This window comes from Littorina saxatilis, linkage group LG11 (assembly GCF_037325665.1).
Source record: "Littorina saxatilis isolate snail1 linkage group LG11, US_GU_Lsax_2.0, whole genome shotgun sequence".
Lineage (NCBI taxonomy): Eukaryota > Metazoa > Mollusca > Gastropoda > Littorinimorpha > Littorinidae > Littorina > Littorina saxatilis.
Window position 1 is genome coordinate 39,195,514 of NC_090255.1, and position 16,313 is coordinate 39,211,826.

The 16,313-nt window shown below is 40.6% G+C and overlaps 1 protein-coding gene across 1 annotated transcript in view; it reads left to right on the top strand.

Moving 5' to 3' along the window:
• The window catches only part of LOC138980439 (DENN domain-containing protein 3-like), a 52,922-nt gene that overhangs the window by 13,684 nt on the left and 22,925 nt on the right, over positions 1-16,313 (top strand). Inside the window, exons 7-14 of the mRNA XM_070353320.1 lie at positions 2,338-2,446; positions 3,755-3,952; positions 4,728-4,868; positions 5,101-5,300; positions 9,089-9,199; positions 10,398-10,494; positions 14,382-14,536; positions 15,701-15,860. Of these exons, the coding sequence (XP_070209421.1) occupies positions 2,338-2,446; positions 3,755-3,952; positions 4,728-4,868; positions 5,101-5,300; positions 9,089-9,199; positions 10,398-10,494; positions 14,382-14,536; positions 15,701-15,860 (1,171 nt within the window). The remainder of the gene's footprint in view (positions 1-2,337; positions 2,447-3,754; positions 3,953-4,727; positions 4,869-5,100; positions 5,301-9,088; positions 9,200-10,397; positions 10,495-14,381; positions 14,537-15,700; positions 15,861-16,313) is intronic.

Below are 16,313 nucleotides of genomic sequence, written 5' to 3' on the forward strand. Positions count from 1 at the left end.
ACATAGCTTTTCTATGAACTCCAAGAAGGAATCGACAAAATTTGATATAAACAAATTCATGAGGATTTTTGCTAGATAAACATGATCCAAAGAAATGATCAGTATTTGTTTGTTTTATTTTATTATTAAACGTAAACGGATACCAGATTTCAGCGCCATATGTTAATATCGGATTTACAAGTGAATCAAATAAATGTATCATTGTGTCTATTTGCACGTTTTGATTGCTGAAAATTCTGCGGAGGGAATGTGCTGCTTTATTACCTTGTTTACTTAAATGATCTTGAGCTGTATCAAAATTTCCATTCTTGTTGAATATGACCCCTAAATATTTATATTGATCTGTTACTTTGATTACATCAGTTCCACATTTAAATATTGTGTGCATTTTTGGATTTATATGACAAAATACTATAATTTTTGTTTTTTCTATGTTAATTTTTAAACCCCACTGTAGGCAATAGTTATTTAGATAATCTAACTTATTTTGTAATTCTATTTTTGATTTTGAAAGAAGTACTAGATCATCTGCATACAGCAGACACGTTATTTTTGTATTCTGGTTAATGTATGGCGAATCAACGTCAGGCATTCCATCTGTTATATCATTAATGAAAATATTAAAAAGAGTTGGGCTTAATGTATTTCCTTGATGTACTCCTTTTTTAACCAATACATCTGGTGAATATCCACCTTGCATTTGTGTGCATATCTTTGTATTAATATACATGTTTTTGATTATATTGTAGCATTTACCTCTTATGCAGGTTTTGTATATCTTAAGTAAAAGTGCATCATGCCAAACGTTATCAAAAGCTTTTTGAAAATCTACGAAACATCCATATAATCTACCATTTTTAGTATTGATAATATCGTCTACAATTTTCTTCAGAATAAATATTTGATCCATCGTTCGGTATCCTTTTCGAAACCCAGCTTGTTCTTTTATCAAAATATTCTTTTTTTCTAAAAAGTTGTTGATTCTTGAATTTATGATTTTACAAAACAATTTTCCCAAATTACTACTAAGAGTGATTCCTCTATAGTTACTCGGATTCATTGGATCTCCTTTTTTATGCAATGGTACACTTATTCCAGTCTTCCATTCTGTGGGATAGTTACCACTTGTAAGAATAATGTTGAATAGATTAACTAATATTTTAGTCATATGATCTAAACTTGCTTTTATTATTTCATTGGTTATTCTATCTTTTCCGGATGACTTCTTATTTTTCAACGTTTTACATTCTTTTTTAATTCTTTCTCTGTTATGGGGTCATCTAAAATAGATGTATAACAATGTGTATGCATCTTCTTTAATTCCTCATTTACTATGTATTTTCTTTCATCAGAAACTTTAGTTTCTGTTCCTATCAATTTCTCTAAATGATCAATCCATTTCATTGGATTGATTGCACATTTTTTAGTTGTATTGACTTCACCCATCGTCTTTAAATCTTTTAGAGTTTTCCACATAGCACTTGGATCGTTATTAAATTCGTCATTCAATTTCTTTACTAAATTATCTTTAAAAATCCTTTTCTTTTTCTTTAAAACTGCTTTGTATTTTTTTCTTTTTGAGTAGTATTTCTGACATAAATTTACATCATAAGGGTATCTATTTAGAGCATTTAATAATGATTTTAATTCTCTCCTTTGTAAAAAACAGTCACTATCGAACCATTTTTTATGTTTTCTATTCTTTTTCGTAAAATTGCGGTTCTTGATTTTCTTGTTCAAGCATTGTTTTGCAGCCGTGTTTAGCATTGCTGTTATTTTGTCTGTTAAATTGTTAACACACTCGTCTGAGTAATATTTCTCTTCACATGTATGCATTGTTTCAATTTCGTAGTTTATGTTCTGAAGTAAATGTTTCATGTCTCGTGTGTCTAACTCCTGTTTGAATTTAACTTGTGAATTGCTGTCCCACTGATATATTATATCTTCTGCTTTTCCTTGGTTATTAATTGAACATTTATTATGTTTACAATTGATGTTAGGTTGAACATTGGCATTTTTGTTTTTGAACGGAATTCGAATTCTTAGTTCTAAAGGACAATGATCTGAATATACAGTTAAATCTTTTACTTTCATATGTATTACATCCTTGATTAGTTCCTGAGAACAAAGAAAATAGTCTACTACACTACAACCCTGGGGTGTATAACATGTGTATCGTGTGTGTGTGTGTGTGTGTGTGTGTGTGAGTGGGTGGATGTGTGTGCGTGTAGGGGTTACACTCTATATATTCTTGCCAGAAAATGCTTTGACAAAATCTGACTGTTTGGTTTGGTGTGTGTGTATTGTGTCTTTGCAAATGCAGTGTGCTTGTTGCAGCATGATCGGCCATGTGGAACGAGACATGGAGGAGATGTTCACCTTTGTCAAAGACTTCACCTACACCATGACCATGACCCCTGCCCCTCCCGCTGGAAGTGTTGTAGTGGTAGGCATTGTCGCACTTGCCACTTTTTTTAAACAGACAACGCATTGTTTGCTTTTTTAGCAAAAAATTGACAATTAAATTACATATTCTTACTAGTACTCCAACTCACATCATTGACCTTAGTCAAACTGCTAAGACGCTGAAATGGTGAGTTGGATAAGTATTTTAATCAAATGAAAATGTATTATTAACTTTTTTGATTATAACAGATTGAGACAACTATGAGGTCACAAGGTCAAAATGAGGTCACAAGGTCAAAATGAGGCCGCAAGGTCAAAATGAGGTCACAAGGTCAAAATGAGGTCACAAGGTCAAACAGCTCTCAGAATGCAGACTCTTTGATTTCACCGCACATCGGGGAGAAAATGTATTTCTCTCTGTTAACTTCCTTTGACTTGCGGCCAATACACAGGAAGCGTCTATTGTGTGAATTTTTCTTAGTTTTGACCTTGAAAGTGGGGATACAGTAGAACCTCCCTTTTACTTTGAGACCTCTGAAAATCTGAGAAAATTGGGTCTTAAAATGGAGGAAGTCTTAAAATGGGGGTAGTTTTACAATGGGGGTAGTTTTACAATGGGGGTAGTTTTACAATGGGGTAGTTTTACAATGGGGGTAGTTTTACAATGGGGGTAGTTTTACAATGGGGTAGTTTTACAATGGGGGTAGTTTTACAATGAGGGTAGTTTTACAATGGGGGTAGTTTTACAATGGGGGTAGTTTTACAGAGGTTATTCTTCTTCTTCTTCTGCGTTCGTGGGCTCAAACTCCCACGTACACTCGTGTTTTTTTTTGCACGAGTGGAATTTTACGTGTATGACCGTTTTTTATCCCGCCATTTAGGCAGCCATACGCCGTTTTCGGAGGAAGCATGCTGGGTATTTTTGTGTTTCTATAACCCACCGAACTCTGACATGGATTACAGGATCTTTTTTCGTGCGCACTTGGTCTTGTGCTTGCGTGTACACACGGGGGTGTTTGGACACCGAGGAGAGTCTGCACAGAAAGTTGACTCTGAGAAATAAATCTCTCGCCGAACGTGGGGACGAACTCACGCTGACAGCGGCCAACTGGATACAAATCCAGCACGCTACCGACTGAGCTACATCCCCGCCCACAGAGGTTATGAACAGAAAATCTGAGAAAACCAGGCCTTAAAAAGGAGGGAGCCTTGAATCGGGGGGTCTTAAAAGGGGGGTCTTAAAAGGGGGGTCTTAAAAGGGGGGTCTTAAAAGGGGGGTTCTACTGTAACAACTATTACATTTACAACAATGCGCCTTGTGGTTCGGAAATTTTTGCTTTTTCGACAGGAAATGAGCGTGTACAACCTGTCGGTGTTCCTATTCCCTGCTGAGTGTCCCGAGAAACCCGTCAACGACATCCCCCTCCACCTCGTCTTCCTGTGTTTCCATGCCGATGACGTCTTGCGCATCATCTCCGCCGTTCTGATGGAGCAGCGGATCGTCTTCGTGTCCAGCAACTATGCTCTGCTCACCACGGTCATGGAGGTATTACATTTACTTTACTTTACTTTACTATCCCAATGCTGGAAAATTTGGGTCGCTTCCTCCCAGTGGAAAGCTAGCAGCAACAAGAGTCGCGCTCCCCAGGTGTGTGCGTGTTCAGGTGTCATCAGCCACCTGCTCTTATGGGAGAATGACCGAGGTCTTTTACGTGCCACAGGGGTGGGACATGGATACCGTCTGTGAGTCTGCACATAAAGTTGACCCGTGTCTCTCCCAGTGGGGATTGGAACCCGTGACTCTAGGATCGCAAGTCAAGAGCTGTACCCACTGAGCTACTCGGCCCCCTTGACCCTAGGATCGCAAGTCAAGAGCTGTACCCACTGAGCTACTCGGCCCCCGAGTGTGCTAAGACGGGTGCAATGGCCTAGTGGATGAGACACAGACCTCTCAAGCAGAAAGTCGTGGGTTCGAATCCTAGCCGTGCAACTGTTTTCTTTTTTCTTTCCATTTCTCTATTGCAGACCTGGCAACCCTTGTGAAACATCAAGTGTAGCAATTAATTTTTGTGTGGATATTTCAGCATAGCAAATGGTGTTTTAATGTAGCATTGTCTATACAACAAAATTGGATCTTCTTCTGTCTTCTTCTGCGTTCGTGGGCTGAAACTCCCACGTACACTCGTGTTTTTTGCACGAGTGGAATTTTACGTGTATGACCGTTTTTTACCCCGCCATTTAGGCAGCCATACGCCGTTTTCGGAGGAATAACAAAATTGGATAATAATAACCACTGCATGTTGCCGGTGTTTTTCTCCCAGTGTTTCCTGTATTTCATCCTGCCGTTTCGCTGGCGGTACACGTACGTGCCGATCCTGTCGGCGTCATCGCTGGAACTCATGGAGGCCCCCGGGACGTTCATGATGGGCTGTCACACTCGACACCTGGACGTTGTCGAACAGGTAAGGGTCAAGGTCACACACACACACACACACACACACACACACACACACACACACACACACACACACACACACACACACACACAAACATAAACACACGCACGCATGCGCCCAAGCTGTGAGCAATTGGAAGAGCTAGCACACTATATTTTGTTATGTTAGAACGTATTAACCTCAAACCAGGAAATATTACTAACACATTGCACTAGGTTGTAATCAAGTCTTGTTTCAGATTGACGGCTTGGTGGTGGTGAACATTGATGATGGCACCATCACTGTCATCTCCGAGTCGTCCACCATTCAGCGACGAAGCAGCGTCATCAACTTCCTGGACAGGGAGACAATCCCTGACATTCCTCAGGAATCGGCCACGCTCTTCAAGAAAATCTGCAAAAGAGTTCGCTTCCAGCTTGAGCTGTTTGACGTGCAGAGGTGAGGGCTGAGAGAACGTGAGATTGGTACAGTGAAACCCACTTTAAAGACCTACAAAATGTTGAGAAAATCAGGCCTTCCAAAAGAGGGAGTCTTGAAATTTACAGAGGTTATGAATGGAACAACTGGAAAAACAGTTTATTAAAAGGACTGGGGATGCCGAGTGGTAACGCACTTGCGCTCGGAAGCGAAAGGTTGCGAGTTCGACCCTGGGTCAGGGCGTTAGCAATTTTCTCCCCCCTTTCCTAACCTAGGTGGTGGGTTCAAGTGCTAGTCTTTCGGATGAGACGAAAAACCGAGGTCCCTTCGTGTACACTACATTGGGGTGTGCACGTTAAAGATCCCACGATTGACAAAAGGGTCTTTCCTGGCAAAATTGTATAGACATAGATAAAAATGTCCACAAAAATACCGGTGTGACTTGGAATAATAGGCCGTGAAAAGTAGGATATGCGCCGAAATGGCTGCGATCTGCTGGCCGATGTGAATGCGTGAAGTATTGTGTAAAAAAATTCCATCTCACACGGCATAAATAAATCCCTGCGCCTTGAATATGTGCGCGATATAAATTGCATAAAATAAAAAAAATAAATAAAAAAAATAAAAAATTCCTGCGCTTAGAACTGTACTGATTGATTGAAAAGGGAGAGAGTTAAGTCCTAAATTGGGGGGGGGGGGGTGTGGGGGGGTGTTAAAAGGGGGGGGGGGGGGGTTCACTGTTCTGGTATTGGTATCATATCCGTTTGACTTGGAATAAAGGTCGTGAAAGGTGAATGCTCGCCTAATAGGCTACTGAGCTTTACTGGCCGATGTGAATGTGTTATATATTGTGTGTAAAAAATGTCTGTTTGTCTGTCTGTCTGTAAAAAATTCCATTTCAAACGGCAGAAATTAATATGTAAGCGCCTAGGGCTATATCTAGATTAGGCGCATAAAAAAATGATCACAATAATAATAATAATAATATCGTCCTGTGAGGTTGCCCTTGATGTGTATTCGGGCTGCTTTCTCACTGGGGGAAATGAGCTGCCGCACAGTACATGTAACTATAGGACTAGACTCTTTTAAACAAAATCTTTTTCCTGCATGCATGTTTTTGTTTTTCCAAGCTCTGAGACTTTCACTTTTGGGATTTTTATGGTGCACATGCATGCACACAGGGGTGTTCAGAAGTTGATTCTGGGTCTTCTTCTTCTGCGTTCGTGGGCTGAAACTCCCACGTACACTCGTGTTTTTTGCACGAGTGGAATTTTACGTGTATGATCGTTTTTACCCCGCCATTTAGGCAGCCATACACCGTTTTCAGAGGAAGCATGCTGGGTATTTTCGTGTTTCTATAACCCACCGAACTCTGACATGGATTACAGGATCTTTTTCGTGCGCACTTGGTCTTGTGCTTGCGTGTACACACGGGGGTGTTCGAACACCGAGGAGAGTCTGCACACAACTCAACTCAACTCAACTCAACTCAAATTTATTAATCCATATGGAAATTATCAACTCAACTCAACTCAACTCAAATTTTATTGGCTTCAATTTTCATAGAAGAATTTGTCTTGCGCTTGGGAGAAAGTAAGAGTATAACATATAACAAGTCGCGTAAAGCGAAAATACAATATTTAGTCAAGTAGCTGTCGAACTCACAGAATGAAACTGAACGCAATGCCATTTTTCAGCAAGACCGTATACTCGTAGCATCGTCAGTCCACCGCTCATGGCAAAGGCAGTGAAGTTGACAAGAAGAGCGGGGTAGTAGTTGCGCTAAGAAGGATAGCACGCTTTTCTGTACCTCTCTTTGTTTTAACTTTCTGAGCGTGTTTTTAATCCAAACATATCATATCTATATGTTTTTGGAATCAGGAACCGACAAGAAATAAGATGAAAGTGGTTTTAAATTGATTTGGACAATTTAATTTTGATAATAATTTTTATATATTTAATTTTCAGAGCTTGTTTTTAATCCGAATATAACATATTTATATGTTTTTGGAATCAGCAAATGATGGAGAATAAAATGAACGTAAATTTGGATCGTTTTATAAATTTTTATTTTTTTTTTACAATTTTCCGATTTTTAATGACCAAAGTCATTAATTAATTTTTAAGCCACCAAGCTGAAATGCAATACCGAAGTCCGGGCTTCGTCGAAGATTACTTGACCAAAATTTCAACCAATTTGGTTGAAAAATGAGGGCGTGACAGTGCCGCCTCAACTTTCACGAAAAGCCGGATATGACGTCATCAAAGACATTTATCAAAAAAATGAAAAAAACGTTCGGGGATTTCATACCCAGGAACTCTCATGTCAAATTTCATAAAGATCGGTCCAGTAGTTTAGTCTGAATCGCTCTACACACACACACACACACACACACGCACAGACAGACAGACACACATACACCACGACCCTCGTCTCGATTCCCCCTCGATGTTAAAATATTTAGTCAAAACTTGACTAAATATAAAAACAGCATTCATATCACATTTCATGTATCACACACAGTAATCACTAGTATAAGCCTTTTTATTATGTTGTAACAATACTCATTTCCAATCAAAAGAATAAGAATGCATACTAAACACAGTCTCACTAACGCAAACAGTCATCCGTCAAGTCAAGTCTGCCAACTCACAACTCACTCACACAACAACAGCAACAGCAATACAATTTAACAAAAACCATAATTCCAATAACAAAAAGACGTCCAAGAGTCCACCTCCACATCCACGCGCACACAAGGTTTACAAAGCACCACATGTCGACTAGAACACCGCACATTTGGGCTACGGTAATACAGTTACTAAAAATACATACATTACAGATAACCCAGCAACAGAGTACAGTAATAATTATGACAGAGAAACATGATAGAGGCCTCTAACATGTGATTGGTTGAAAGCATGGATAGCTCTGGGAACAAAAGAATTGCGGAAACGTGACGTTCTAGCAACCATAGCCCTCAGTCTACCACTCCTGTCAATGCGTCGAGAGTCAAATTCAGGTTTCAGTGGGTGTGTCTCGTCAGCCAAAATTGAGGTCAGTCGGTCAGTCAGTCGTCTCTGGCAAACTGATTCAATGGTCTCTTGTTTCCTGCCTACAACAGATCCAGCCTTCTTGACTAGCTTTTCTAGCCTGTCACTATCCTGTTTACTAAGGTTACCCCCCCAGCACACACATGCATATGTCAACACGCTACCAACAGTGGACAGATAGAACATTTGCAGGATGTCATTACGAACAGAGAACGATCTAAGCTTCCTTAGACAGTACATTCGCGTGTGCGCTTTCTTCAAGATTTGGTCAGTGTTGGCATGCCAAGACAGCTTGTTGTCGATCACTACACCTAGGTAGCGATAGCTTTCAACCTGTTCGACTTCAACACCAGCTATCACGATAGGCTTGTGTGCTACCTTTTTTCTTCTAGTGTCAAAAATCATTTCTTTAGTTTTTCCTGTGTTCAAGTCCAGGTAATTCTCGTCGCACCAGTCCACAAAGCTGCTAACTTCTTGTCTGTAGTGTGTGTCATTGTCGTTGACTCTGAGAAATAAATCTCTCGCCGAACGTGGGGACAAACTCACGCTGACAGTGGCCAACTGGATACAAATCCAGCGCGCTACCGACTGAGCTACATCCCCGCCCGTTCAGAAGTTGATTCTGGGTTATATAGGCGTCAATAATATATACATGAATACAAACAGGCACACCCTATGTTTAGATTGCAAGCACTTCTACATGCACTTTACATATACACATCAAATTGTATCCATCATTTTACGTGTACTTTCAGGCCTTTCTATTACGACATAGAGCAGGAGAGGACGTTCCGCATGAAGAAGTGTCTACAGTTCAACACGGAGATCAGTTTTGCTTTCCTCGAGCTCATGGTCAACTTGTTTAGGTAAGGGGGCAGAAAACGTATTATTGTGTGTGTGTGTGTGTGTGTGTGTGTGTGTGTGTGTGTGTGTGTGTGTGTGGTGTGTGCTTTGCTTTCCTAGAGCTTATGGTCAACTTGTTTAGGTAAGGGGGCAGAAAACCTATTGGTAATAATTTTGTTCCTACCGCAGCTATAAAACATAAGTAATTTCAACAATTTTGTAATTGATGTCGTTGAATTTATTTATCAGGCATGAAAATTCTCCGTATTTTCCGTATTTTTGAAAAAAATAAACCGTATTTTGTTTTATTTTCAGTATTTTTCCTTTTTTTTTTTTTTAATTTTTTTTTTTTTTTTTTTTTCCCTAGTCATAGTTATAGTAAAATAGTTTTGGGGCCATGTTTGAATCCAATTTTAAGGCTCAGATAGCCCCAGATTGCACCAAATTGCACCCTTGAACAAAAAATTTTCCGGGGGGGCATGCCCCCGGACCCCCCTACAAGTCTTGGCGCTTCGCGCCTGCGAAACTTGGCGCTACGCGCCTGCGAAACTTGGCACTACGCGCCTTCGAATTTTGTTTTCAGTATTTTTTTTTTTTTCAGTTTTCATGCCTGTTTATAAAGTTAAAAAACAAAGGAATACTGTACTCACCAATACAGTTATTTATTTATGTTTTATAGCTGCGTATGTTGGGTGTGCTTGGCTAGAGTGAATGGAGTGATAACCGCGTGTCAAAACAAATTCCCAAACTTGGGCAATAAATTGTCTGTATTCTGTATTCTGTACCCATAGCAGTTTATATAGGGCTATTAATTGAGCTCAAAAATGTCAACCCTGCTTGACTGAATTGACCTTCAAAGGTGATTCTTGTGCTTCATGCGATCTTCTTCTTCTTCTTCAGCGTTCCAGAATTTTCTGGTAACGTGTGAGCTCTTTTGCCCATTTGGGTTCCCCAAACTATACTCTGAGAGCATAGTCAGCTTCACTCCGCTTTCATTGAGTTGGCATGCTGGGTATTTTCGTGTTTCCATAACCCACCCGAACTCTCACATGGATTACAGGATCTTTTCCGTGCGCACTTGGTCTTGTGCTTGCGTGTACACACGAAGGGGGATAAGTCACTAGCAGGTTAGGAGGCCGACGTCTTACCACCACGCCACTGCGCCCGTCTCTTCAGGCGATCGTTTTCATTCACATGTAATATTTTAATTGTTACTTGCAGAGGTGTAATGACAGTTCTTCGTGTGGAGTTACGGCAGTTCAACAAACAGACTTTCATGGACAGCGTTAATGCTCCAGACAGACCGTTCTATGAGAAGGTAACTTAGAGAAGATTTTAATCAGCTAACACATTTGCTTGGTTGTATTGCATGTTTTTGTGCCTTTTTTGGCCTTTTTTGGCCTTTTTAAAAAAAAAATCTGAAAAATAAAGGGAAGTAAGCGCTTTAAATTACATATGACTTGTGCAACAGAGTAAGTGAGAGTTATGTGCAAACAGACTCCTGGCACCTGAGGGAATAACAAGCATTGAAATGAACAAGCGACTTTTATGCATAAAGAGTTTTTGTTATAGCAAGCTGAGACTAGCTAAGACATTAATACAGCAATAGACCCTATCGGTTTTCCAAGTTCTCGCAAGCTCTCGCAAACTTCAAAGCATAGCAATGACATGTTGTATGGTTATCTCGCGACAGCTGCGAAGCCAAAAGCTCGTAGTTCTTGCTACTTTCAAAGCATAACAGATATCTCTCGACAGCTGCCAATGCCAAAAAGCTCGTAGTTCTTGCTACTTTCAAAGCATAACAGATATCTTGCGAGAGCTGCTCAGATGCCGAAAAGGTTTATTGGCCGGTTTATCATTTGAGAATGTTTGTGAGAACGTTACAACAGTGAATATTCATAACATGAGGTGGGTGGATTGGCTGCGTGTAAGTTGTGAGTGTGAGTGTACTCTGAGGGACAGACGGGAGTAGTTCAGGTTGTGAGTGTACAGTACCCGGCAAAAGAAACGCAACTCATTCGCGCCCACTATCTGGTTCATATTTTACCATTTGAAAATTACGAACAATCACTTGCAACAGTGGGCGCAAATAATAATAATAATAATAATAATAATAATAATAAATGAGCATTTATATAGCGCAACATCATAACTTTAGAATTATGCTCTTTGCGCTTGACACATTTAAAATTAAAACACAGTTATACAAGCATTTACATTTACATTCATAGTCAACAACGCTTAATTAAAAGCATACACCATCAAAGATACATTACAAAAGATTCTTCCACTAACTAAATAATAAAAACATGAATAAAATAGGTAGTGAAAAATCACTAAAACAACAAATAACACTAAAATTAAAACACAGTTATACAAGCATTTACATCTACATTCATAGTCAACAACGCTTAATTAAAAGCATACACCTTCAAACATACATTACAAAAGATTCTTCCACTAACTAAGTAATAAAAACATGAATAAAATAGGTGGTGAAAAATCACTAAAACAACAAATAACACTACATGTAGCCTACTGATGGACTGAGAAAACAAAATCAGGGGTTGTATTTCCTGAAGAGGTGCGTTTTAAGTGCTCGTTTGAATGCTTGGGGTGACTGAGAGTGGCGGATGTGGAAGGGGAGAGAATTCCATTGTGTGGGTGCGCAGAAAGTAAAAGTGCGTTGTCCGTATGTTTTGGTTTTGGTGTGTGGAATGGTAAGGATGCGACAGTCAGAAGAGGCACGGAGTTGTCTTGCTGGAGAATAGACAGTGAGGAGTTCAGAGAAGTAAGCAGGAGACGAACCAGAAAAGAAGTTAAAGCAGAGGGTAGACAGTTTGTAGTCAATGCGGGCTTGAATAGGTAACCAGTGCAGTGTGTGAAGAAGTGGTGTTGCGTGATCTCGTTTTCGTGCTTTGAGAATGAGGCGTGCTGCCGAGTTTTGGACTTTTTGTAGTTTATGCAGGAGGTACAGAGGACAGCCAGAGAGAAGAGAGTTGCAGTAGTCAAGTTTAGAAAGAACAAAGGCACAGACAAGAGTGTTAGTTGTTTGAGAGGAGAGTGTGTGGCGAATGGTGCTGATCTTACGAAGCTCAAAATAAGCTGCTCTACAGACTAAAGATATATGTTTGTTAAGGGTCATGTCAGATGAAAGGGTGAATCCAAGGTTTCTAGCTGATGGTGAGAAAAGAATGTCGGTGTTGCCTATTTGAACAGAAACAGGTTGGGGAGAGGAAAATGTAGTGTTCTTCTTTTTGCACAGTAAGACTTCAGTCTTATCATCATTCAGCTTAAGTTTGTTATCAACCATCCAAGATTTAACATCAGTGATGCATGTCTGAATGGTCTGGATGGCGGAATGTGTCTCTGCTGGGGGACTGGGTTTATACAGCTGGGTGTCATGAGTTGCGTTTCTTTTGCTGGGTACTGTACTCTGAGGGACAGACCGGAGTAGTTCAGGTTGTTGTTTTTAACGATATAGCTGTGCAAAACTTATGCAAGTTTCTTTCCTTTCTGTGTTCACTCGGCATCTTCAACATCCTCCTCCCTTATGACCAGAAAATGGTTATGGGTCTCCCTTACCTTCATTCGCTTGTGTCTTCCCTGCAAGCGGCTGAACATTTTGTCAAGATAAGTTTTGTCTAATTGTTGTTTATCTAGACGGGCGCAGTGGCGGGGCGGTAAGACGTCGGCCTCCTAATCGGGAGGTCGTGAGTTCGAATCCCGGTCGCTGCCGCCTGGTGGGTTAAGAATGGAGATTTTTCCGATCTCCCAGGTCAACTTATGTGCAGACCTGCTAGTGACTTAACCCCCTTCGTGTGTACACGCAAGCACAAGACCAAGTGCGCACGGAAAAGATCCTGTAATCCATGTCAGAGTTCGGTGGGTTATAGAAACACGAAAATACCCAGCATGCTTCCTCCGAAAGCGGCGTATGGCTGCCTTAATGGCGGAGTAAAAACGGTCATACACGTAAAATTCCACTCGTGCAAAAACACGAGTGTACATGGGAGTTTTAGCACATGAACGCAGAAGAAGAAGAAGAAGTTGTTTATCTGTGAACTTAAAAGACCACTGGGTCGATGTAATATCTGTGAATGTAACAGGTCTGAGAGTGGCAAGTATTTAACTGGCCATGGCGAGTAGAAACATGCTCCCATGGGGTCGCCTTCACGCGGCGGGAATGTTTCCACAGAGCTACCCCACCCCTTTACTTCTCTTCTTTTGTCTTATTTCTGCCTTACCAGTCCTTTCACCTATATTTCCCTCCAAGAAAACTCTCCCTACTATTCCTTGCAGTTTTCCAATTCTTTTCTTGTTGTCTTATTTCTATCTGACTGGATCCATCACCTTTATTTCACTTACCAAAAGTCTTCTTTTCCACATCCTTATTTCTCTGCACCCCGCATGTCGTAAGAGGCGACTAACGGATTATGTTTCTCCTTTTACCCTTGTTTAGTGGTTCTTGTATAGAATATAGTCAATGTTTGTAAAGATTTTAGTCAAGCAGTATGTAAGAAATGTTTAGTCCTTTGTACTGGAAACTTGCATTCTCCCAGTAAGGTCATATATTGTACTACGTTGCAAGCCCCTGGAGCAATTTTTTGATTAGTGCTTTTGTGAACAAGAAACACTTAACAAGTGGCTCTATCCCATCTCCCCCCTTTCCCCTATCCCATCTCCCCCCTTTCCCTCGTCGCGATATAACCTTCGTGGTTGAAAACGACGTTAAACACCAAATAAAGAAAGAAAGAAAGAAAGAGTAGAAACATGTAACTGGCGAGTAGATATGTTCATCTACTTGCCAAATGTGAGTAAACTAATGTAAAGCTGCTCACAAAATTGTTTATTTGGCTAGTAAATTTTGCTTTCTGGATAGTACATTTTCAGAATCACTAGCCAAAGGCGAGTACACCTTTTGTTGGACTTTCAGTTTTGTTTTGTTAAATTTTTTCTTATTATTTTTTGTCTGTGGGCTTAAAAGACCGCTGGGTTGATATATCTGTGAACGTAACGTAACGTTTTGTCAAAAATGAAACTTTCCAACAACATACCTTTCTTACCTTTACCTTGTTGTTATTGGACTGTATTGACAGGTGGTTGCGACCAGGGCTGCGTAACGTTTTGTTTTGTCAATAATGAAACTTTCCAACAACATACCTTTCTTATCTTTACCTTGTTGTTACTGAACTGTATTGACAGGTGCTTGCGACGGACATGTTCAAGACATTCATAGAGGAGCGGCTGAACAAGCGTGTGGACTACTGGTCCGAGTACGAAATGAAGACGCGCCCCTGGGCAAAGAAAGCCGGCGGCTTGGTGGACACTGCTGCTGTCAACAGCAGGAGCAAAATTAGGTAAGATATTTCCCCCAACCCCTTTGTGGAACTAATGTACTGTAAATCCTCCTTTTTATGACCTCCAAAATCTGAGAAAATCAGGTCTGAAAAAGTGATTTATTATTATCATTATTATTATTATTATTATTATTTAAATAGCAATTGCGTTCCATAAACATTCCATAAACATTCCATAATTATTCCATAAACATTCCATAAACTTTCCATAAACATTCCATAAACATTCCATAAACTTGCCTGTCTTGCTTTTTGATTCGTGAAACTTGCATGCTTACATTTACAGCAGGTAGTTCAGTTTTATTTAGAAGGCAGTTTCACTGTTTTTTTTCTGAATTAAACATTTTCCATAAACTTGCCTTTCTTGTGCAGTGGAACCCCCCTTTTAAGATCCCATATTTCAGACTTCCTCTCTTTTAACTCATTGTCTCCCTGGTACGGATACATCCGTACACACAGTCACTTCAGTCGCTTCCTGTAACGTCGATCTAACGCCTACATTCCATCGTGTTAATACACAGTTGCTACACAGTTACTACAATCCTGAGTGACCTGCTGCCGCACAGCTGGTCTTGGCTAAAAAAAACCTTGGTCAACATAGGTGGGGTAGAAAGTGTTAAGACCCTCTTTTCTCAGACCTTCTGTTCAAATCCTCTGTAAATGTACCCATATTTTAAGATTCTTTAAAGCATGTTTGTTTGTTTGTTTGTTTAACGCCCAGCCGACCACGAAGGGCCATATCAGGGCGGTGCTGCTTTGACATTTAACGTGCGCCACACACAAGACAGAAGTCGCAGCACAGGCTTCATGTCTCACCCAGTCACATTATTCTGACACCGGACCAACCAGTCCTAGCACTAACCCCATAATGCCAGACGCCAGGCGGAGCAGCCACTAGATTGCCAATTTTAAAGTCGTAGGTATGACCCGGCCGCGGTTCAAACCCACGACCTCCCGATCACGGGGCAGACGCCTTACCACTAGGCCAACCGTGCCGGTCTTTAAAGCGTGGTTTTCTCAGATTTTTTTAGGTCTTAAAACGGGGGTTCCACTGTATTTGATACTTGCATACTTATTTTACTTTGTTATGTCTGAATCAAACATTCCATAAACTTACCTTTTCTGTCTTTTAATTCTTGATACTCTGCTTGCTTGCGTTAACAGCAGGCAATTCCGCAAACCGTTACGAAAGCAGGTGTCCATCTCGACGTTTTCCACCACCACCTTGACCCCGCGAGAGTTTGAGTATTTCCGTCTTCCCACGCTCAATGACCCCAAGGCGTACGTCAGGACGTGTATCGCTCAACTCAGCAAGTCTCTGGAGGTGATTATGATTGCTTTTGTTTAGCCCTTTCGCTGCCTGTAGCTGAAGTCCAACGTTGGGGGCCTGGTAGCTCAGTTGGTAGAGCACTGGACTTGTGATCCTAGGGTCACGGGTTCGAATCGTGTTTCTTGTATAGAATATAGTCAATTTTTGAAAAGATTTTAGTCAAGCAGTATGTAAGAAATGTTAAGTCCTTCTGGTTCTGGTTCTGGTATAGTACGTCGCAGGAGCCAAGTTGGCTATATATGCGACGGGACTGGTGGGCGCAGCGGCCTAAAAAGAGGAGGAGGGAGGAGGGAGGTTTGTACTGGAAACTTGCATTCTCCCAGTAAGGTAATATATTGTACTACGTTGCAAGCCCCTGGAGCAAATTTTTGATTAGTGCTTTTTGACTCACATGCGAAGCAAAAGTGAGTCTATGTACTCACCCAAGTCGTCCGTCCGTCCGTCCGT